General features: G+C 43.0%; 1 protein-coding gene across 5 annotated transcripts; it reads right to left on the reverse strand.

Annotated features, from left to right (window-relative positions):
• Window positions 1-625: 625 nt before the first annotated feature.
• NKIRAS1 (NFKB inhibitor interacting Ras like 1) lies at window positions 626-23947 on the reverse strand. 5 transcript variants are annotated; one of them, XM_055079611.1, is made up of 5 exons: window positions 23800-23947; window positions 15028-15138; window positions 13748-13798; window positions 7874-8115; window positions 626-1135 (listed from the first exon to the last, which is right to left on the reverse strand). In XM_055079611.1, the coding sequence occupies exons 2-5, from the start codon at window positions 15119-15121 to the stop codon at window positions 893-895; spliced, it is 630 nt and encodes a 209-aa protein (XP_054935586.1). In that variant the 5' UTR covers window positions 15122-15138; window positions 23800-23947; the 3' UTR covers window positions 626-892. The 5 variants fall into 5 exon arrangements, with proteins under 5 accessions (XP_054935586.1, XP_028346103.1, XP_028346105.1 ...); XM_028490302.2 differs by lacking the exon at window positions 13748-13798 and having other exon boundaries at window positions 23800-23941; XM_028490304.2 differs by lacking the exons at window positions 13748-13798; window positions 23800-23947 and adding an exon at window positions 23574-23750.
• Window positions 23948-24019: the final 72 nt, after the last annotated feature.

Raw genomic sequence — 24019 nt, forward strand, 5'->3', positions numbered from 1 at the left:
CCTTAAAAGTATTCAAGATACTACTATTTACTAGACGTTTTAACATTTCTTTGCTGGACAGCTTATCTCATACTTTATATTGGAAACTAACAGTTCACTGTTTGTTTTCACAGTCAAAACCACTAAGTAGCTTGCTTCCAACTTTACAGTTACAGTATTGTCAACTTGCTCAACATCGTCAGCCCCGTTACTCAGATCTTGCCAATATCTTCAGAGAAACATAGCACAAACTCAGATACCTAACTAACTTGAAGATTACTCTAGAAGGTATGGTATGCCTTGTGGGAAATGGAAGCTTCACTGTCTTTAAGTGTTCAGCAGTTTCCTAGAGAAGGAAGAAACAGCTGGAACATATTTACACCACCTACTCAATTCATGCTAAACATAATTTGAACAAAGCTAAATCATAGGTTTAGCAAGATCTCTACCAGATAAAAGTTTAACTTAGTACCCAAATTGTTTACTGTTTGTGATCCAGTTTGGACACACAAAACATGTCATTTCGTAATCCTAGACATGAGATGAGTGAACTTTTCAAAAACAAAGTCAACGTTTGCATAAAGTTACACAGAATGACAGCTTCTGAAACGGGTTAAAGGGGAGGGGAGCTACTCACAGGTACACGTGCATTCCACCCAAATTTTAACTTTATTCTTTTGACAAATGCAACATAATATAGATAACAAAGGTGCTCATTTTAGGGACAAGTCTGAAACGAGAATGCAAATATATTACTTCATGCCAGGCAACAGTAACTGAATTATAACAAAGTGCATTAAATTACTTCCCTAGGGGCTTCCTAAGGACCAAAGGTAGAAATGGCCTGTTTTACATGAGTTCACAGACACCTCGAGGCAGTCACCATTCAAGGGACAGTTGTGCACCCTAGGGTTTAGTTCTCAGAGCTGGAGTTGCCTTTGCTTCTCCTCCCAGGCAGAGGGAAGCTCGCTTTGCTCTGGGGCTGGGAGAGTTTGCGGGCTAGCAGGGTGAAGGGCTCGATCAGGGTCTTGCGGTCTGTGACCGTCACCTCCCACAGATGCACCTTCTCGCTCCTGGCCCACCGCTGTGCCACTTCGGCGTCCACTTGTCTCTGCTCAGAAAGGTCAGTTTTGTTTCCTAACACGACAATGGCTACCTGAAAGAAACGGGTAAAAGATCACACTTTGCCAGCATCAGTTCCTAGGCAAAATGGAGGAATAAAACTGTCCCATTTAACAAAGTGCTTCGTCCAAAGTGACCCTCAGGCGTGAGCTGAAGGGTAAAGGGCATTAATTACCTCACCCCTCCTCGCCCAGTGTATCTCCTTAAAAACGCAGATGCTCTACAGGCTGCCGACTACGCAACACTTGAAGTACTCAACTCCGGCACGGCTGGAAGACAGACTTGGGGAAATCACTATCGAGGGTACAGATAATGGTTTGACTGAAGTGTGTCTACATTTCAGTTTAGCTCTACCTGCTGTCTGGGAAACCTGCGATACGTACTTGAAGATACAACCACGGAACTTCTGGAGCCGTGAGAGGTCTACAGCCCTGGGGCCTGAGTTCCTCGAGAACGGGAATTGTTCTGTTCACGTCACTCCTAATCCTAGCAAAGCGCCTGACACAGCACTAAATATGTGTTGAACGTACCACCCAATAGGAACGTTTTACCCTAAATGCAGGGCAATCGATCCTTCTCCCCAAGTGGAGCGCTCGCTACCCCCAGGCAGTGTTTCCGGCGACCAGAAGGGCGGTCACAGTGCGCGGGAGGGGAGACGAGTCGTGACCTCCAGATGCTGAGAGAGTGCCCGGAAAGGTACCTGAAGCAGGAGGCCGGAGAGGTGGAGGAGGGCTCCTCTGCGCCACGGCCGTGCCCCCGCCTCCGGGACGCTCTGATGCGTCCGGCAGGACGCAGGCGGCAGGGCTCTCCTCCGGGTCTCAGCAGGAGCCGGCCCTCCGGCTCTCACCACCCACCCCCTCTCTGCGGTGAGAGTTCCCTTCCCCTCCGGCAGCTGCGTGTCCTCACCCGGCGCCCGCAGGGCACAGAGGGCGAGGCGTCCTAGGCTCAGGGCCACCTCCAACGCGGTCCCTCCCTAAAAAGCCTCAGGCCGAGGGCCGCTGCTTCTGCCCTGCCCGCCCCCCCCCCCCCCGCCCGTCTGTTGCTGCTCGTCCCAGCGCTGGCCCGTGGTCACCCCACACGCTACTCCCGTCATACTGGTGGTGATTTAAGCAGCCCTGGGCGTGACCCTTCCGGTAACCTCATCCCTCGGCTCCTTGACTTCAGAGATCCTAACTGTCCTCTGACCTCAGCCAGTCACTCCCACGAACCAGGATAACCGCTCTCCTCTCTGACCTCGAGTGCGGGAATCCCGCTCTGACCGCTGCCTTCGTGGTTCATCCCCCGCACCCCGCTGCAGCAACCCCACGGCACCGCAGGGACCCACGATCCCCAGCGCTACCACCTCTGTCTCAGTTCTTCAACCCCGCTGCTGCCCTCGGCCCTCCCCCGGCCGAGCGTCTCCTCTTTCGCTCCCTCGCCGTCCTTATCACGCCGTATGCCCCCCGCCGCCACCTCGGTTAAGTTGAGCTCCGTACCTTTTGCCTACATCATTTACCGAACGTGGCCGGAGAAAAACACAACCCCGCTGGCCGGTCCCAGTTCGTAACCACCGACCTCCAGGGCGGTGCTGTTCTCCAGCAGATACATCACGTTCCCGCCACTTCCCCTGTAAGGACGGCATCTCCTACCTTGGTCCCCCTCCTCCAGCCACCCCCGCCCCCCGCCGTTCCCTCTTCCTTCCCCGTCTCACCCTCAGCTGCTGTCCACACTACGTCAGCAAGAAGACCGGAGCAACTAGCAGGGAACTGTCAGGTGCTGCCACCGCCACGCCTAACAGCCCCATGGTCCTCTAAGCCCATGTCCCCACCCCCTTCAACCTGGACAAGGATGTCACTCCATCGCTTATCGCCTCACCTGCCTCTCTCCTATGAATCATCCCACTGCATACAAACAACCATCTCATCTGAAAAAACCTTCTTACACATCCTTCTCCAGCTCCTCTCTGTTGCCCTTTTAGGGGACAATATATTTACCCTTTGACTCAAAACTCTTTCAAAGAGCTATGTTTGCTGCGCTCAACTCTCTCACATCCAGTCCATCAGACTTTGTCTCACTGTTTTGTGTCGCTGTTGAGATCTCCCAAGTTACTGAAGCTGGCCACTTCTTGGCTTTTTTGATCTGCCTTTACTATCTGACATAGCTTGGTCACCTCCTACTTTTTAAAGTGCCGACTTTACTTGCCTTCTGGGACACCCTTATCTCTTGGTGTTCCTCGTACTTCAAAGGCCACTCTGTAGACTCCTTTGCTTCCTTCTCACTTCTCCAGCCGGTAAATGTCAAAGTGCTCTACAGCGAGGGCATCTGAACTAAACTCTGTTTCTCACCTTGTCCCTCAAGGTGAAAGTCAACACAGAGTGATTTTTTTTTTTTTTTTGGCTGCACAGCATGTGGGATCTTAGTTCCCCAACCAGGGATCAAATATACGCCCCCTACAGTGGAAATGTGGAGTCTTAACCACTGGACCACCAGGGAAGTCCCCGAGTGATCATTTTAAAACAAGTCAAAAGACGGGACTTCCTGAGAGAGTGGCATGGACATATATACACTACCAAATGTAAAATAGCTAGTGCAAAGCAGCTGCATAGCACAGGGAGATCAGCTCGGTGCTTTGTGTCCACCTAGAGGGGTGGGATAGGGAGGGTGGGAGGGAGACGCAAGAGGGAGGGGATATGGGGATATACGTATACGTAGAGCTGATTCACTTTGTTATAAAGCAGAAACTAACACCATTGTAAAGCAATTATACTCCAATAAGGATGTTTTATTTTATTTTTTTTAAAGACGGGATTTCCCTGGTGGCGCAGTGGGTAAGACTCTGTGCTCCCAATGCAGGGGGCCTGGGTTCAATCCCTGGTCAGGGAACTAGATCCCACATGCATGCTGCAACTAAGGAGCCTGCCTGCAGCAACTAAGACTTGGTGCAACCAAATAAATATTTAAAAAATAATAATAAGTCAAAAGAGGTTCAACTCTGTTCACATTAAGGATAAATGAAGCTACAAAAATACCATTTCACCCAGAAGAGTCACAAAATCCAAAAATTTAACCACACATTGTTGTCAAGACTGAAGAAACAGGCATTTTCATACCATTCCTATGGACAATAACTTGTCACTATATTTAACTTTAACTCAAGAACCTAACTTCTGCTGGTTGATCTTACAACTCTACGTTAAAATGTACAAAATAATAAATGTCTAAGATTATTCACTGTAGCATAGTTCATGATAGCAAATGACCAGAGAGAACCTAAGTGTCCATCAATCTGAGACTGGTTAAATAAGTATGATACATCTACAGCCACACAGTGAATACTATGCATCAGTTTAAAAAAAAAAGGAATCTTGAGTACTGCTATGGAAAGGACTCCAAGGTATATTACATGAAAAATACAAGGTGTACAACAATACGCTACCTTTGGTACAACAGAGAGAAAAATAAGAAAAAGATTATGTACATTTCTATTTGCTTGTATTTACACAGAGAAACTCTGGAAGGACACCCGCAGACTAGGAAAGGGGTAAAACATTAAAACAGCATGCTTGAGGTACAGGAGATAGACGGTTGAACCCAGGGGTGGGAACAAGTTCACTAGAGTCCTCTCTATACATCATTTTTATTTTTGAACCATGTGCCACCATTACCCTTTCCATTTTTTAAAACAGACATGAAAACAAGTGCCACCCAAGCTAGACCCTGCCATCCCTTTGCCTCCCATCCCGAGTCGCCCTCAGCTCTACCTCCCCCCAACCCCACCCGCTCTGGCCTCAGTGCTGCCCCTGAGCACAACACGCTCCCGCCCCGGCCCCTGCTCAGCTGGGGCCTCCACCTGGAGCAGCCTCCTCTAGACATCGGCTGTGCCCTTCCCTCACACCCTTCAAATCTCTGCTGCAAGTCACCTCACCAGGCCTTCCCACATCACCTACAGAAAGCAGTGCCCTCACCCCCCACTCTGCCTGACTTTTCTTCCTACACTGCATCACTCCTCACAATACATATTTGTTCCTTATCCCTCTCTCCCCCACCCCCCAGACAGAAGCTTTATGGCAACAGGGACTCTGTTCTATTGTCTACTGTATTCCTTCCACCTCACCTAGAACAGTGCCAGGCACGCAGCCCAGTAAGCATCTGCTATCAAAACTACAATGAGGTAGCACCTCACACTGGTCAGAATGGCCATCATCAAAAAATCTACAAACAATAAATGCTGGAGAGGGTGTGGAGAAAAGGGAACCCTCCCTACACTGTTGGTGGGAATGTAAATTGATACAGCCACTGTGGAGAATAGTATGGAGGTTCCTTAAAAAACTAAAAATAGGGCTTCCCTGGTGGCGCAGTGGTTGGGAGTCCGCCTGCCAATGTAGGGCACGCGGGTTCGTGCCCCCGTCTGGGAGGATCCCGCGTGCCGCGGAGCGGCTGGGCCCGTGGGCCATGGCCACTGGGCCCGCGCGTTCGGGGCCTGTGCTCCGCAGCGGGAGAGGCCGCAGCGGTGAGAGGCCCGCGTACCGCAAAAAAAAACAAAAACAAAAACAAAAACAAACAAACAAAAAACTAAAAATAGAGCTGCCATATGATCCAGCAATCCCACTTCTGGGTATATATCCGGAGAAAACTCTAATTCGAAAAAATACATGCACCCCAATGTTCACTGCAGCACTATTCACAGTAGCCAAAACCTGGAAACAACCTAAATGCCCATCAACAGATGAATGGATAAAGAAGACATGGTACATATACACAATGGAATATTACTCAGCCATAAAAAGAAACAAAGTAATGCCATTTGCAGCAACATGCATGCAACTAGAGATTATCATACTAAGTGAAGTAAGTCAGACAGAGTAAGACAAATATCATATCACTTATATGTGGAATCTAAAATATGACACAAATGAATTTATCTATGAAACAGAAACAGACTCATAGAGAACAGACTGGTGGTTGCCAAGGGGGAGGGGGCTGGGGTTGGGATGGAGTGGGAGTTTGGGGTTAGCAGATGCAAACTATTATATACAGGATGGATAAACAACAAGGCCCTACTGTATAGCACAGAGAACTATATTCAATATCTTATGATAAACCAAAATGGAAAAGAATTTTTAAAAGAATATATATGCATGTATAACTGAATCACTTTGCTGTATAGCAGTAATTAATACAACATTGTAAATCAACTATACTTCAATAAAAAAATTTAAAAATAAGCATTTGCTGAATGAATGTGCTTCTTAAATCCCCCTAATAACCATATGAGAAAGGTACTATTATTATCCTTATTTTATAGATAAGGAAACTAAGGCAGAAAAGTTAAGAAGCAGAGCCAAGATTCAAGTATCAAGTATATGAGTGTTCACCGAACTATACTTTTAACTTTAGGGGGGCAGGGAGGGAAATCTGGGGGATACTCCCCAAAATAATAACAGCACTTATCTGTCTCGGTGGGAAAGATGGGAAACAGGTGGAGAGGAGCCTTCATTACTTACCTTTTTATATCTTTTGAAGATTGAACCTTGTGAATGTTATCTATTCACAAAGTAAGTTAGTATTCAAAATAATAAAAATAATTAAAATATCAACAACCCAGAGGTCCTTGAACAGGTGAGTGGTTAAATAAACTTTGGTACATACACACCATGGAAAACCACCCAGCAAGAAAAAGGAATGAACGACTCATACATGCAAGTACCTGGATGACTCTCCAGAGAATTAGGCTGAGTGAAAAAGGCCAATACCAAAAGGTTACAAACTGCGATTCCATTTACGTTAACACTCTTGAAATGACAAGGTTACAGAAATGGAGAACAGATAATGGTTAAGGAGGGAGAGGGGATGGGAGGGGAATGCGTGTGGCCATAAAAGGTCCCATGAGGGGTCCCTGCAGTGCTGGAAAGGTCCCCTCACTGTATAAACGTCAGTATCTCAGTTGTGTTATTTTACTACAGTTTTGCACAGTGTTATTAGCATTGGGGGAAACTGAGTTAGGGATCTCTATTATTTCTTAAAATTGCATGTGAATCTACAATTACCTCAAAATTAAAAGTATGACATAAAAAATACATAAAAATTAGGTTAAGTAAAAATTAGGTTAAGAAGATCTAGCCAGTGCTGTTAATGGGTTCATGACATGGTTCCCTAAACCCTGAGGAATCAGCCATGCCAAGACCCAGAGAAAGACCTGCGACGAGAGAGTTCCAGGCAGGGGAACGAGCCACTGAGAAGGACTTCACAGGGCGACAAAATTATCATGCTGGAAAAGCAGAAAGTTGACCACTGGAGTACAGTGACAGAGGAACAGAATGCTAAAGGTGAAAGGACAGACATGGGCCACATCATCTAAAACTTTACAGACCATAGTAAGAATCTTATTTTCAAATGGTAAGTGGATAGAAGCCACTAATTATTTATTAGTTTTTTCCACTTCTTTCCTTTTTTTTTTTTTTTAAGGCTAAGGACAATCCTATTTCTCCAAGAAGACAATAAAAAGCCCTAGGAAACAGTGATCCCAAATAATGTGAAATGAACTATGTAGTATTTGCAATATGGAGTCATTAAAATTCAAGTTGTACATGGGAAGAAGCAAAGGCAGAAAGTCAAATGCTGGCCTGGTTGAACTCAGTCCTGTATTTCCTGGGCTAGGGAAAAAGTCATGAAGATTACAGATACTGTGGATACAATTTAATGCTTTTAAAATATTTTAATTGCCCAAAAGCCCATGCTACAATTTCAACAGTGTTATAATTCATAGCTGGCATTTTTTAACATATCCACTTACCTCTTTTTTGTCTTTGAACTTATCAATTTCTTTCTTCAGAAGCTCCACTCTTTGAAAGGATTCAAGGTTATTCACACTGTACACAAGAACAAAGCCATCAGCAAATGAAAAATAATGCTTTGGCAGCTCCACGCCTTCCTGTAGGCCTCTGGTGTCATAAAGATGTAACTGTTCCTTGACTCCCCGATCTGTTTCCACTGAAGCCATATACACATCTTCCATTGTTTCACAGTCCTCCATTCCTGGGGTTAAAAAGGAATTACTTTTACATATACAAATATCGAATTAGTATGTTATTCACCTGAAACTAATACAACGTTATGTGAGTTATGCCTCAATTAAAAAAAAAAGCTTTTACTCTTTTTGGATAACTCAATACCAATTGTTGAGTATTTTCTTGTCCTTTAGAAGTCGGCTTTCTAGGTTCCTTATTTACTACACATAAGAATCATATTTCCATTTACTAGCTTCTTTAAAATGAAAAGTAACTGTTACAGTAAATGAACAAAGTACTTTTTAAGATTATTTCTTCCATATAGACATAAAAGAAATAAAAATTTGGCAGTGAAATTTACTATTACTTATTTTTCAGAAGTAATTACAAGAGTTAAAGAACTTACTATCTCAATTGGAGAATTAAGGACTGATTCTTAAAGTACCTTCAACAACTAAGTGGCCCCATTTTCTTTTTCATCAGCGCCAAGGACAGGACCTGGGTAAGTTTGATTTTTCTCTGTACAATTTCCACTGTTTCCAGGGTCTGTTTCAAGGACTCAGAAATGTACATGTACAGTCTGGGTCTAGGCACCAGGCCTTAATTCCCAAGTACCTACTGTGCACTTTTGTGTGAATGTCCTCCAAGTCCTTCAAACTAACAAGACTTGTTATCTTTCCTGCCCCACCTGTCCCTCCTCCTTGCTTTTGTCCCTTGATCACCATCCACCTGGTCTTCAGCGTTTTCTTTGAACAAGGAAAGTATGGGTGAATGTGGTCCTAAATCAGCCACTCTACACCTGAGACATCTGCTTGATCCACTGCCTGCTTCCACTCCCCCGGGCTTGCTCCCTTCACCTGAATGACTGCAACAGCTCAGGAAACACCTGGTCAACACCTCATCCTTTCCAGGCTCTGCTGAAATGTCAGCTCTGTAGATTTTCTTCGGATTATCCACTTCCCTCCATCCTGCTCTTACTGTGCCTTGTACAGGTAATACCACTTCACCCTAAACTCTTTTCGTATCTGTCCCCTCTGGAGCTGCAGTGTAAACTCCTCGAGAGCCAGGACTGTGGCTAATCTCTCTTTGGAGCTCTGAGGACTAACGAATTGACTTACATACGTAGAAAGTCCTTAGTAAACGTCTCAATGAATGAATGAATGCGTGAGCTCATAACTGGTGCCCCAGTTTCATTCCCCTGCTTGCCTGAATGATGAGCCTTGTAAAATCCATTTTACTTTGCTCCATTTGTGTGGGTTTTGTCTCTTCAACTCACCAAGAACTTCCTCAAGAGAAACAACCCTTCTGTGTACACAGCAAGTATGCAACAACCATTTGTGGATGAGGGGATTAAGGTGAGAAGATGAACACTTTGAATGTTAATGACTAGTGCAAGAGGTAGTCTATGAAGACATAAACTTACTGGGCTTCGATTACAAAAAATTTAAAAGCAAAAACTACCAAGATTTTTGTCATGGTGGATGTTCTGTCCACCAAAAGCCAGTCTGGTTCCCTTCCTCCTCCCATTTAAGCTTGACCTTTTGAGATTTTCTCACCCTAGACATCAAGTGAAGTTACGACTCTGCATCTCCTCTGCCACTCCACGCCACCTCTGCCCCAGCAGGAGACTAAGGCTGCACTTCTAGAAAGGGTAAAGCAGAGGCTGCTGAGATGCAGGACAGAGGGTATGAGTTCCGCAGTGAAAACAGGGGCAACTCAGTGACGTGTTGCCTCTACTCCAAAACTCTGGCGGCCAACTCTTCATCCTCTAGGCGGAGGAATCTGGGCAATCTGGCCAGTGAACAAGGAGAAATCCTAAATATGCTAACCTCTCAGGTAAACCAACAAATGCCCCACCGAGGTCACCTGATAATGAAGCAAAGTCATGAAGCCTATCCACATGCTTAGAGCTTTAAATTAGCTCTTCAGTTCTCCATTCTTAATTACAAGCAGACAACCAAGGATTACCAGATACCTGAGAAAGAGACCAAAAATCAGGAAAGAGCACCTGAAAAGAAAAAGACTGTGCAAAGAAAAGAAAACAGACAAGAAAACCACCAAATATTATACTCAAAGAGATAAGATAGTGCATCCATGAAATAACAGGATACTAAGAAATGAAAACTCAATAGAAGGGCTGAAAAATAAAGATGAGGAAAATTCCCATAGAGTGGAACAAAATGCTGAGAAATTTCAAGCAGGAGAAGAGAAATTTTAAAAATCAGAGGACGAGACCAGAAGATCCAGCATCCAAAAAGAGAGTTCCAGAAAGAGAGAACAGAGAACACAGAAGAGAAATAATTCAGAGCTGAAGAACACGCATTTCCATATTGAAAGGGCCCACCAGGTGCCCAGCACCGTGGATGAACACAGACTGATCCCAGGATACACCACTGCGAATTTCAGAGCACTGGGGAGAGAGCCTACAAAAGCGTCCACATCCGAAGCATCAAGAATCACGACGGCTTCTGGCTTCTCAGAAGCACTGGAAGAAAATATTAGAATCTGGTAAACTGAAGATACACATAGTCTATGAGCCTGCGATTTCATTCCTAGGTATAACCCCCAGACCTTGTCCAAATCATAGCTGGGATACGTGTATAAGACTGTTCACAGCAGCACTATTTCTAATAGCCCCAAACTGGAAACAACCCAAATGTTCATCAAGATACAAGAGGTAAATAGGGACTTCCATGGCGGTCCAGTGGATAAGACGCCATGCTCCCAACGCAGGTGACACGGGTTTGATTCCTGGTCAGGGAACCAAGTTCCCACATGCCGCATGCCACGCGGGGCGGGCAAAAAAAAAAAAAAAAAGATACAAGAGGTAAATAAATGGAGGTATACTGAGACAATATACCTATCGTGAAAATTATACCACACCTACTTAAAACAATATGGATGAGTCTTACAAATATAATGTTGAGTGAAAAAAAACAAACACTGAAAAATTTATATGGTATGATTCTGTTGATACCGAGTCAGTAAGAGGCAAAAATAAACTATGTCATCCAGTGATACATACACAGGTGGCAAAACGATAAAGAAAAGGAGGGATTAACCAAAAGTCAAGGGAAGGGCTGAGTTTTGATTGAAGAGAGGAACACGGGGAGCTGACGAGAGTACCTGCAGTCTTCTACCTTTTGACCTGTGTGGAGGTTATGCAAAGGTTTTGTAATTATTCATTAAACCACATACGTGTTTTATGCACTTTTCTATATGTATGATGTATTTTATAATAAAAGAAGGAGAAAAGATGATAATGGACCAAAGCTTTCAAAATTTTGGAAGGAAATTATTCTCCATCTAGAATTCTATACCCATCAAAATTATAACTCAATTGTGAATGAAAGTAAAGACATTTTCAAACACGTGAAGCCTCAGAATATGTATCATGCACATTTTCTCAGGAAACTCTTTGAGGGAGGCCCGCCATCAAAATTAGCATGTAATCATAGAAAGAGGCAGACACCAGATTCGGAAAACAAAACCTCACATGAGGGTAAAGGGAATCATAGGGACAATAGTAAATACCTTTATTCAGAAGCCCCAGGATTACTACTGTGCACCAGGCATAGAGGGCATTCTGAGGGCCGTCATCACCCGATGCCTCATCCCACTGTGCAACCTTTTCAACCCCCAAAAAAGTACTGCAAGATGTGCTCCACCAAAAGAAGGGCGTAAACAGAAGGTGACAGGAGATCTAGAAAACAGGAAATCAAACCCAGGAAGAAAGAAAAAGTAAAGGGAAGTTCTATGGTGACAGCTGTACAATAGGCCCAGATAAGAGAATGCTAGCTCCTGGAAAAATATCTCAAAAAAAAAAGGGCGGGGTGGATTATCTGATATGATTGACCTCATGGAGAACTGAGAACCATCTGGACATGTGGAAGAATCAGCAAAAGGTATGAACAAAACTAAAGAAGTGACAGAGCAAATATTAGCCTCCATAAGAAAAAGAAAGAAAAGAAACAATCATAGTACATAATACTGCTCAGCTGAGAATATTTACATGTGCCAGCAGTTGTCAAAGTGTGGTCTACAGAGATCCCTTGAGGTCTCCTTTCAGGGAACCCATACAGGCAAAACTATTTTCATAATAATATAAGACATTCGTCTTTTTCACGGTGTTGACATTTGCGCTGATGATATAAAAGTAATGATGGGTAAAACTGCTGGTGCCAGGACTTTCCTGGTAGCACAGTGGTTAAGAATCCCCCTGCCAATGTAGGGGACACGGGTTCGAGCCCTTGTCCGGGAAGATCCCACATGCCGTGGAGCGACTAAGCCCGTGTGCCACAACTACTAAGCCTGCGCTCTAGAGCTCACGTGCCACAACTACCGAGCCCATGTGCCACAACTACTGAAGCCCGTGCTCCGCAACAAGAGAAGCCACCGCAATGAGAAGCCTGTGCAAAGAAGAGTCGCCCCTGCTCGCCACAACTAGAGAAAACCTGCACGAAGCAACGAAGACCCAACGCAGGCAAAAATAAAATTAATTAATTAATTGAAAAAAAATTCTCTAAAAAAAAAACTGCTGATGGCTTAGTACAAATCAAGGCAGTGGCACCAACTGTATTAGAGGTTGAATTCCTCAACACCTCATACTTGCAGTTTCAAAAGAAAAAGCCAGTTTCACTTAAGAATGTCCTTGATGAAGCAGGAAAAATTACCAAATTTATTAAATCCTAATTTTTTGAGTATGTATCTTTACATCTTTTTAACATTCTATGTGCTTAATGAGAAGCATACATGAAGTATTTCTGCTTAATGAATAATGGTAACTGTCTGGAGGAAAAGCTCTTGCGTTTGAGTTTCAAGCTGAAATAGCTACTTTTTTTTTTTTTTTTTTTTTGGCTGTGTTGGGTCTTCCCTGCTGCGCACAGGCTTTCTCTAGTTGCGGTGTGCGGGCTTCTCATTGCAGTGGCTTCTCTTGTTGCGGAGCACGGGCTCTAGGCATGGGCTTCAGTAGTTGCAGCACATGGGCTCAGTAGTTGTGGCTCGAGGGCTCTAGAGCGCAGGCTCAGTTGTCATGGCACATGGGCTTAATTGCTCCACGGCATGTGGGATCCTCCTGGACCAGGGATCAAACCCGTGTCCCCGTATTGGCATAAGGATTCTTAACCAACGCACCACCAGGGAAGTCTCACTTCTTTTTTTTTTTTAAAGAAGGAATAACAGAAAAAAAAAAAAACATGGTTATTCAGGGTATTTAACAGACATTTTCTCAAAGATGAATAATGAGAGCCTATCATTTCAAGGAAAATAACTGATAGTATCTGTTGTTAATGATAAGATTTGAGCTTTCAAGCAAAAATGAGAATTGTATCCATCAGCAGAAACTTGATAGCTTCCCAATACCGATGAGACTGGTGATGATATTAATAAATGGTATTTGGAAGATCTGTTTACCTCAGTTAACCAGTATTTTCCAAATGACCAATTCATAAATGTTAAGAAACCATGCATGGGTAAAAAACCCTTTTGAAGTGCAAGATAAATCAATGAGATTTTAATGTAATAGAACAGGAGAAGTTCACTGATGCGGCTTCAGACTCCACGCTGCAATAACCTTTAAGTAACCATCACTGACTGAGTTTTAGTGAAATACCAAAGAAGAAAGTCCACAATTATCTGCAAAGCTATTAAAATATTCCTACCTTTTTCAACCACATATTTGTGTGAGGCCACATTTTCTTCACATATTTCAACTAAAAAAACATATAAAAACAGATTGAATGCAAAGGCAAGCAGATATGATAATCCAGCTGCCTTCTATCAGGCTGGACATTCGATTTTCAAAAACGTAAATCAACACTCATCTTCTCACTAAATTTTTTTGAAAGTATAACTATTTTTCATTAAAATGTGTTACCTTAGCATATAATAAGTTTATTGTTATTATTTTAAGTGCTAAGTTTTTTTTTTAATTTCCTCAGGTTTAATCTCTAATACAAGAAAAATATCGTAAGACATAGCCTACAGAAACAAAAATCTGTTGGGGTTTTAAGAGGGAAAGGGATTCTTTTTTTCCCCCTTTGGGCATAATTTACTTTTTCACTGGCATAAATTAGAATCTGAAGGTGAAAAATTCAGAACCAATAGTGCAGCACTGTGATAGGTTTTCAGACCTTCTGGCACAGGCATCGTTATTAATAAAAACCAAATATGGATTTAACCGAAGTTGTTAAATATTATTCTGGGAAGGTGGAAGAGAATCAGAGTTCATCAAAATGGTTAATAAAAGAGAGAAATGTGCTTGAAGCCACTTGCCAGCGATAAATACTTCAAAGATCTATGATTCTACGTATCTCTCTAAGCTAAGCCTTGTTTCATTCTAACGTGTTATGTCTGTCCTTCCTTTCCGAACTGTGACCTCCTTAAAGCCAGAGATGCTTCTCCACCTCTAAATCCTCACAGGCCTCATCACAACTTGTATCAAAGAGCAAGTACTGAACAATTATTTAACTCAATGAATGAATAAATGAATGAGATAATCCGATTCACAAAATTAGGTCATATTGCAGCAAACAGCTGTCTCTTCCATTCTTAAAACCTATACAGCAGTACTGGAAAGTCATGTTTGAAATGAGAATGAGAGATCATTCAATGTATTCTGAACTCAGTGAGTCTGTGATTCCGAGAGCACTCTTCATCATGTAAACACACTGGAAACCACATAGAGACATTTTCTTACCTGTTGTAACTCTTGTTTTAACAGAGTAAGTGCAAGCACTCTGGAATTTCAACAACATAAAGATGTTTTTTCCTTGCCCCTACTTTCCCCCCCTCATCTCTGTTGATTTCTATGACCCTTTTGGTCCCTCTCGATGACACCTCACTTTTGTACACCACTACACATCTTTAAGTTAGCATGACCAACAAAAGACCCTGACCAGTTCCCAGAACCTGCAGGGAAACTAGGGAAAAATAATCTTACCAATAGTATGATTCCCATAAAGGAGCTGCTCCAAAATTGCCGTTTTCCCCACAGATAACAAGCCACAAACCACAACCTTACAGCCCTTTCCCATCTTCTCTTAGGATATCACTGTGAAGAAAAGAGAAGATCTTTAAAACTGTGTACTGTTAAAAAAAAGAAAAAAAATCAACCTTTCCTTTTTCTTTCTTTCTGTGTTTTAATTTAATTAGTAATACATACACAAGGGGAAACTGCAAGTATAAAAAGAAATGTAGAATACGGTACAACCTTCCAAACCCCACTCCTGGTTCCCATCCTCCCTTAATCAGTGTTACTAGTTTCCTATATATCTCTGCAGAGGTGACCTAGAGAAACATAAGAATACATGTATAGATATATGTTTGTTTTCAAACAGCATAAACACATCTTATACAAAGACTATTCCAATACTAATTAAGTCTATAGGAATCCGAACCAAATCCTAGATGAAGCAATCCTTGAAAGACTGCCTGCTTGTCAATGCTTACCTGGAAAAATAAGCATTTAAGTAAAAATTTAAGGAGGCATGAAGATAAAAATTTGGACAGACAGTAGACTTTTTTTTTTTTGGTACGCGGGCCTCTCACTGCTGTGGCCTCTCCCGTTGCGGAGCACAGGCTCCAGACGCGCAGGCCCAGCGGCCATGGCTCACGGGCCCAGCCGCTCCGCGGGATGTGGGATCCTCCCGGACCGGGGCACGAACCCGTGTCCCCTGCATCGGCAGGCGGACTCTCAACAACTGCGCCACCAGGGAAACCCGACATCATTTTTAAAAGACGTATTAACAACATCAATGCGAACGTCAGTCTTTTCTCAGGAGAGTGAGAAACTGGATTTGGGGCTGTCTTAGCCGTACTTCTTTTTGTGTCACAGTTCTTCATGCTAGAAAAATTGCTCAGGAACTTTAAACTGAGAGAAAGGAAAACTCATTTCTCCTCGCTTCCTCACATATGCAGGGAAGAGCGAGACTGGGTAACACTTTCTTGAATTTTCCTCAAAGTTTTTATTTTCCAGAAGGCAAGGTACCAGCAGACAAGACAGAAAGGGAAAGGGGGCTCATTAAATACAACAGAAAAACTTGGGAAGAGAGGTTGAAGTTCCACATTGTCTTTTGCCTCCTTTCCTCCAGTTCTCTTACCTAGAAGTGTGGAACATGCAATAGCTCTGAGAAAAAGCATGCCACAACGCCTTCAAGTCAGAAAACAACAAGAAAGTCCAAATGAGCATTCAAATAAAAGGGACGGTGGGCATCTTTCTGTATGTGTGTGTGCACGTGTGTCACACATCACTATTTTTTTTTATCAACACCTAAAACATTAACAAATGAACTTCCTGTAAGTCTTCTCTACTCTGTTTTCCCAAAGTCTGTAAATTTTTTTTTAATTGAGGTATAGCTGATTTCCAGTGTTGTTTCAGGTGTACAACAGAGTCAAAAATTTTATAGATTATACTCCATGTATAGTTATTATAAAATATTGGCTATCTTCTCTGTGCTGTACAATATATCCTTGTAGCTTATTTATTTTATACATAGGAGTATAATCACCTACCCCTACCTTGCCCCTCCCCCCCCGGTAACCACTAGTTTGTTCTATCGCTGAGTCTGTTTCTTTTTTGTTATATCCACTAGTTTGTTGTATTTTTTTTTAATTCCACATATAAATGATAACATACAATATTTGTCTTTTCTCTGACTTATTTCAATAAGCATAATACCCTCCAGGTCCATCCACGTTGTTGCAAATAGCAAAGTTTCATTCTTTTTTATGGCTGAGTAGTATTCCATTGTATATTTTTATCCATTCCTCTGTTGATGGACACTTAGGTTGCTTCCATATCTTGGCTGCTGTAAACAGTGCTGCAATAAACACTGGGATGTAGGTATCTTTTCAAATTTGCATGTTTGTTTTCTTCGGATATATACCCAGGAGTGGAAATGCTGGGTCATATGGTAGCTCTATGTTTAGGTTTTTGAGGAACCTCCATATTGTTTTCCACAGTGGCTGCACCAGTTTACATTCCCACCAACAGTGCAAGAGGGTCCCCTTTCCTCCACATCCTTGCCTATGATTGTTATTTGTAGACTTTCGGATGATAGCCACTCTAACAGGTGTGAGGTGATATCTCATTGTGGTTTTGATTTGCATTTCTCTGAGTATGAACTATGTTGAGCATCTTTTCATGTGCCTGTTGGCCATCAGTGTGTCTTCTTTGAAAAAGTGTCTATTTAGGTCCGCTGCCCATTTTTAAATTGGGGTCTTTTTTATATTGAATTGTATGAGTTGTATTCTGGATATTAAGCCCTTAGCAGTCATATCATGTGCAAATATTTTCTCCCATTCAGTAGGTTGTCTTCATTTTGTTGATGGTTTTCTTTGCTGTGCAAAACCTTTTAAGTTTAATTAGGTGCCATTTGTTTACTTTTGCTTTTGTTTCCTTCGCCTTAGGAAACAGATTCAAAACAGTATTTCTAAGATTTATGTCAAAGAGTGTTGTGCCTATGTTTTCTTCAGGGAGTTTTATGGTTTTTGATCTTACCTTTAGGTCTTTAATCCATTTTGAGTTTATTTTTGTGTATGGTGTTAGGCAGTGTTCTAATTTCATTCTTTTCCATGTAGCTGTCCAGTTTTCCCAGCACCACTTTTTGAAGAGGCTGTCTTTTCTCCATTGTATATCCTTGCCTCCTTTGTCACAGATTAGTTGTCAAAGTCCATAATTTCTTATGACCCAGATCAGCCATGACACTTATCTCCTGACATGAAAAAATATATATATATATTTTTTGGCTGTGTTGGGTCTTCGTTGCTGTGCACGGGCTTTCTCTAGTTGCAGCCAGCAGGGCTGCTCTTCACTGTGGTGCGTGGGCTTCTCATTGTGGTGGGTGGGCTTCTCATTGTGGTGGCTTCTCTTGTTGCGGACCACGGGCTCTAGGCATGTGGGCTTCAGTAGTTGTGGCTCGTGGGCTCTAGAGCACGGGCTCAGTAGTTGTGGCGTACGGGCTTAGTTGCTCTGCGGCATGTGGGATCTTCCAGGACCAGGGCTCGAACCCGTGTCCCCTGCACTGGCAGGTGGATTCTTAAGGACTGCGCCACCAGGGAAGCCCCTGATGTGAAAAATTGTAACGCTACCATCATTGTACTGCAATAATAACACAGCACTCATTTCCAGAGCATTATGCTACATTTTCCCAGTAGATAATCATCCCTTAGGTGATATAACCATTATTTCCTGGGTGGCACTCTTGGAATCTTTCTGATAAATCTTCCCAAGAATATTTATCACCTGCTTCCAGGAGAACCACTTCTCTTAGAAATTATAAAGAAGAGAAATCCCCTAAGTAATTGCAATAGAAAAATTCTCAGTCTTTATTTATAAGGGCAGAGTTTTGTGTAACACTGATTATCTATGGTATGGTTAACACCTATGTCAGGAACTATGACCTATTTTAAAAGGTTTTCTACACATACTTCTGAATTTATGATTAATTTGTCATCTCCTCTATCATAGGATTCTACTCTCTCTGAATATCGTGGTCTCCTGTAAGTTATACTATTGACTCTTTCTTTCAAAGGGGTCTTTTTTTTTTTTAAGAAATGGATTTATTTAAATTTATTTATTTATTTTGGGGCTACGCTGGGTCTTTGTTGCTGCACGCGGGCTTTCTCTAGTTGTGGTGAGTGGGGGCTACTCTGCTGCAGTGCACGCACTTCTCATTGCAGTGCTTCTCTTGATGCAGAGCAAGAGCTCTAAGTACATGGGCTTCAACAGTTGTGGCACGTGGGCTCAGTAGTTGTGGCTCACGGGCTCTAGAGCTCAGGCTCAGTAGTTGTGGCGCATGGGCTTAGTTGCTCCACGGCATGTGGGATCTTCCTGGACCAGAGATCGAACCCATGTCCCCTGCATAGGCAGGTGGATTCTTAACCACTGCACCACCAGGGAAGTCCCGAAGTGGATTTATTTAGAGAGAAACATGCTCCACAGACAGAGTGTGGGCCATCTCAGAAGGCGAGAGTGGCCTTGGGACAAACACACTCCACAGACAGGATGTGGGTCATCTCAGAAGGTGAGAAAGGCCCAAAGGGCTTTTAATAATAGTTAACATTTAAAGGAAGTTGCCACCTAACTACATGAGAAGAGGATAAGAAAGTGATGGTGGCACGCAGAACAATTCTGTTGTCAGAAAAGGTTGCCATTGGAATCTAAATCCTGATTTTTCTATTGTTATTTTCTATTGTTATTTCCCTTCCTCTGAAATAATATTAGGGATCAGCAGATAAAGTTTGTTAAAAATATGCACTATTTTGTATTTGTGTTTGTATAAGATAAATTGGGGGATTTGTGTCAGTATTTCAGGGAAGACTTCTAGGACAAACAGTAAAAGCAACTGAAAAGAGGTAACTCAAACACTAGGTAAGGATTTTAAGGTTTTTTAGGATGGTGAGAGAAGGAAAGAAATAAAACAGATCATGGTAAATATTTTATACCATCAAAAAGAAAACAAAGATGAGAGAGTAAGTGTGATTAATCAAAGCACACCTGAAGCATTCTAGCTTCCTAGTTGTCTTCAAGTGCGAAACAATACTACTACATAAACCTGAAGATTAGGACTTCCCTGGTGGTGCAGTGGTTAAGAATCCATCTGCCAATGCAGGGGACACGGGTTCGAGCCCTGGTGCGGGAAGATCCCACATGCCGCAGGGCAACTAAGCCCGTGCACCACAACTACTGAGCCCATGCACCACAACTACCAAAGCCCGTGTGCCTAGAGCTCATGCTCCACAACGAGAAGCCACAGTAATGAGAAGCCCATGCACTGCAATGAAGAGTAGCCCCTGCTTGCTGCAACTAGAGTAAAAACTGAAGATTAGTGACCTGCTTTACCATCAATTAAAAAATATGAACTCTTGGGACTTCCCTGGAAGTCCAGTGGTTAAGACTTCACCTTCTAATGCAGGGGATGAGGCTTCTATCCCTGGTCAGGGAGCTAAGATCCCACATGCCTCTCAGACAAAACACCAAAACATAAAAACAGAAGAAATATTTTAACAAATTCAATAAAGACTTTAAAAATGGTCCACATCAAAAAATCTTTAAAAAAAAAAAAAAAGAATTCTTGAGGTATAAACTACTGTGTATAAAATAAATAAGCTACAAGGCTACATTGTACAGCACAGGGAATATGGCCAATATTTTATAATAACTATAAATGGAATATAATTTAAAACTGTGAATCACTAAGTTGTACACACGAAATGCATGTAATACTGTACATCAACTATACCTCCATAAAATTTTTTAAAAGTATGTGTTCTGCAAAAAAATTAATATCTAATGTAAGATTTTGAATGAATAACATTAAATACACATACAAAACCACTTTATTTTCTATATATGATCATGATGGCAGGGACTCACATTACATATAAGGAAGTTGTTCTCACACATATATATTCAATATGTACAAATAAAACCTACTAAAAGCTTAGTTCTATAAGCATTATATTTCATAATTCCCAAACACAATAAATAGGCACCATTCCCTTCCAAATATAAAGGGAGGTTATCTGCAGCACCCTGAAAGGGCAGGGAATCACATGAATAGATTCTGGGGGTGGCCACGCCTCTTATTAAACCCAGGTTTCCAGAGTCTGAAAGGCCCCAGAGTAGATGGATGACCTTTAAGGTCACTTCTAATACTGTAACACTATGAGAGCGGAAACTACTCACCCGGAAACTGCATCAACACGAGGTTAATACAAAAAGCGGTAGCTATAGCTACCTGTATAGTCCCTACCCTAAGAAACTGCTGGACAATACAGTTCAATCTGTGACCTATTAATCCCTGACAGTCTGATGTAAATGACTAAAAGTATGTGCTTAACAGGCAAAATCCAATGCAGTCTAAATACATATTGATTTGCTTTCCAGACTAATCAATAATGTGGTTAGAGAATAAAAATATGATCTGATCCATTCTGCTGAAAACACTGAGCTTGGTCAGTATTCTCTTTGAAAAGCCATCAGAAAGAGCTACCCAGAATTGTCAGTACGTTCTTCTTAGGAAATCATTCTAGTTTTAAAGTAAAACATAATTTTTTAATGCAAACTGAAAAATATTATCACCAAAACACTGTTAACCTCATAAAGAGATGTTATAGGTCTCTACACTGTGTATTTGTATTTGTTTATGTAAACATCATGGATTGTGTGCAATACTTTCACTTAGCCATAGATGAATACACTTTACATACATAAACACATATTAAAAGAGTTTTGCAAACAATACTGCACATAATGAAATACAATAAACAGATTCCAGTAACCATTCTTTTACTCATTCACTAAATATCTACTGAGGGGTTATCCTAATGCCAGGCATTAGGGACAAACTAGGAGGCAAAATCAGAAATGATCCCTGCCCTCAGGAATCTCAAAATCAACTGAAAATACCAATCCAAATCTTGCAAAATTGCTATTGAGAAACTGCAAACTGCAAATCAACAAACAAAACTGCAAAACCCAATTAAGAAATAGCAGTGATTAATCACATTATCAGAATCTTCTTTCCAAATGATTATTCCACCTTTGTAGTCAATGGTTCTTGACTAATTTTCCTCACAACCCACATCTGATCCATCAATAAACCCTCTACCTTTCAAACACATCCAAGGCTGGACCACTTAGCACCTCCATCACTAATGAAGTAGTCCAAGGCACTATAGTCTCTCATCTGATCTCTCAAAGATGTCCACATCATAATCCCCCAAATCCATGAGTATTCTACTTTACAAGGTAAAAAAAAAAAAAAAAGACTTTGTGGCTGTGACTAAATGAAGAACCTTGAGATGGAGAGATTATCCTGGATTATCTGAGTGGACTCAATGTAATCACAAGTGTCTTCCTAAGGCGGAGACAAGAGTGGCAGAAGTGAGAGAGACAGAGGTTTGAAGATGCTATAATGCTGGCTCTGAAGATGAAGAGGCCAGGAACCAAGGGATGCAGGTGGCCTCCAGAAGCTGGAAAAGTCAAGGAAATGGAGTCTCCCCTAGCACCCCTAAAAGGAACACAGCTCAACTGACAACTCGATGTTAGCCTATTGAGATTTCTGACCTACAGACCTATAAGACGATAAAGGTGTACTCTTTATTTTTTTATTGTTTAATTTTTTGGCCGTGCCACATGGCATGTGGGATCCTAGTTCCCCAACCAGAGATCGAACCCGTGCCCCCTGCATTTGAGGTGCAGAGTCCTAACCACTGGACCACCAGGGAAGTCCTTCTGTATTCTTTTAAGCCAGTAAATTTGCTATAATTTGTTATAACAGCAACAGGAAAATGAATAACACCTCCTAACCGTCTACACTTTTTCCCTTCTTCCTTTTAGCCTCAAATAATCCTTTTTCTTTTTTTCCTTTGGCCACGCTGCGCAGGCTTGCGGGATCTTAGTTCCCCGACCAGGGATCGAACCCAGGCCAAGGCAGAGAAAGCTCTCAGTCCTAACCACTGGACCGCCAGGGAATTCCCCAAGTGATCCTTTTAAAATGTAGGTCACGTGAAGTCACCCTTCTGTTCAACATTGTCCCATGGTTTCCAATCTCAGAAAGTTTGAAAACCCAAAGTCCATAAGAACGTTCGTCTCTTTGATGTCACGGGCCAGTTTCCCCTATGCCTCCTTGCTGGTCCTGTATTAACGCAGGCACGATCCAGCCCTGGCGCTGTTCTCTCTGACTGAAATCAGTCCTCACACTTCCAAGGTCTTTTCGCAAATGCCACTTCTCAACACTTACCTGAATATTCCATCCAAAATTTCCACCCCTGCCCCAACACGCCCTACCCGTCCCCTCCCCTTATTATTTGTCCTTAACACTTATCACAGAGCATAATATACATTTTATGTCTATTATCCTTTTCCAAGAAGCTAGAATTGCTGCGACGACCAGCTGGGCACATATGAGGCCCTTCAGAAATATCTGTTGAATGAATCAATGCACCTGTGAGGGCTTTTACAACGGTAAAGCTGCAATTAAAAAACAAAAAAGGATATTAGGAAATGGGGTAAAAAAAAAATAAGCAAACCCGCTTAGAAGATAAAAGTCTCTTAAACCTTCGCCACATTTAAACTTAGAATTTGTAAGAGAATTAAACCACATGATTTATCTAAAATGAAAATATTCTGGAGATGCAAAAAAGCGAATAAGTAAACTGTCAATAAAGAACGCAACACAAAACGCCTGCATTTTCTCGGCTTTTTCCCCCAAACACTCGCACCTGACGACCAGATTTTGGCATATAAATATTTCGCCTTCCTAAAAAGACCGTGGTTCTGACGTAGCAAATCTGGGACCAGATATGCACGCAGGAAAGGCACGGACCTGGGAAGGCGAGGACCCACCTGCAACCCCCCCCTCCCCTCCCCCCCAATCCTTGTGGTGCAAAATTCCTCGGAGCGGGGCCTGCAGCCCCAATTGCTCCGGAGGGGACAGACGCGGCTCCCACCGCCAAGCCCCCGCACTTCGAGCTCCCCACCTGCCGGCTGGTGCAGCGCCGCCGGGGCCCCCAGTTTCTGCGCGCGTCTGGGGAAAGCGGGGAGCCCGCAGCGGCCCCCGCCCCAGGTGAGGCGCCCGCAGCGCAAAGCGGCCCCGCCGGACGCCCCTGACAGACCCACACGCTCCGCAGGCCCAGAGGGGAGCGGCGCGCGGGATGCACGGCGGCACCGCCGGCTGAGGCCCCGGGAGCCCCGCCCCCAACTTGCCTCCTCGCGGCGGCGGGATGTCAGGACGCTCTGAGCCCAGGCCTTGCCGCGGACGGTCGCCGCCGGCTCGCCTCTGCCTCTCAGGCTCGAATCCCGGGGAGAGGGGGACGGAACCCGGGGGGGAGGTTGCGCCGCCGAACTCCGCCCAGCGGGCTCTCTGCCGGAACTACATGGCCCATGAGGCTCTGCGCGGCCGCCGCTTTCCACCGGAAGGAGGCTC

The sequence above is a fragment of the Physeter macrocephalus genome, chromosome 1, assembly GCF_002837175.3.
Source record: "Physeter macrocephalus isolate SW-GA chromosome 1, ASM283717v5, whole genome shotgun sequence".
NCBI lineage: Eukaryota > Metazoa > Chordata > Mammalia > Artiodactyla > Physeteridae > Physeter > Physeter macrocephalus.

Bases quoted from the DNA above. Each gene is read 5' to 3' on its own strand.
- NKIRAS1 (XM_055079611.1), bottom strand. From the start codon at position 15,121: ATGGGAAAGGGCTGTAAGGTTGTGGTTTGTGGCTTGTTATCTGTGGGG. The intron at 13,799-15,027 runs GTAAGATTATTT...ATGTTTTTTTAG, and splicing joins TTATGGGAATCATACTATTG to TTGAAATATGTGAAGAAAAT. The intron at 8,116-13,747 runs GTAGGAATATTT...TTTTAACCCCAG, and splicing joins CAAATATGTGGTTGAAAAAG to GAATGGAGGACTGTGAAACA.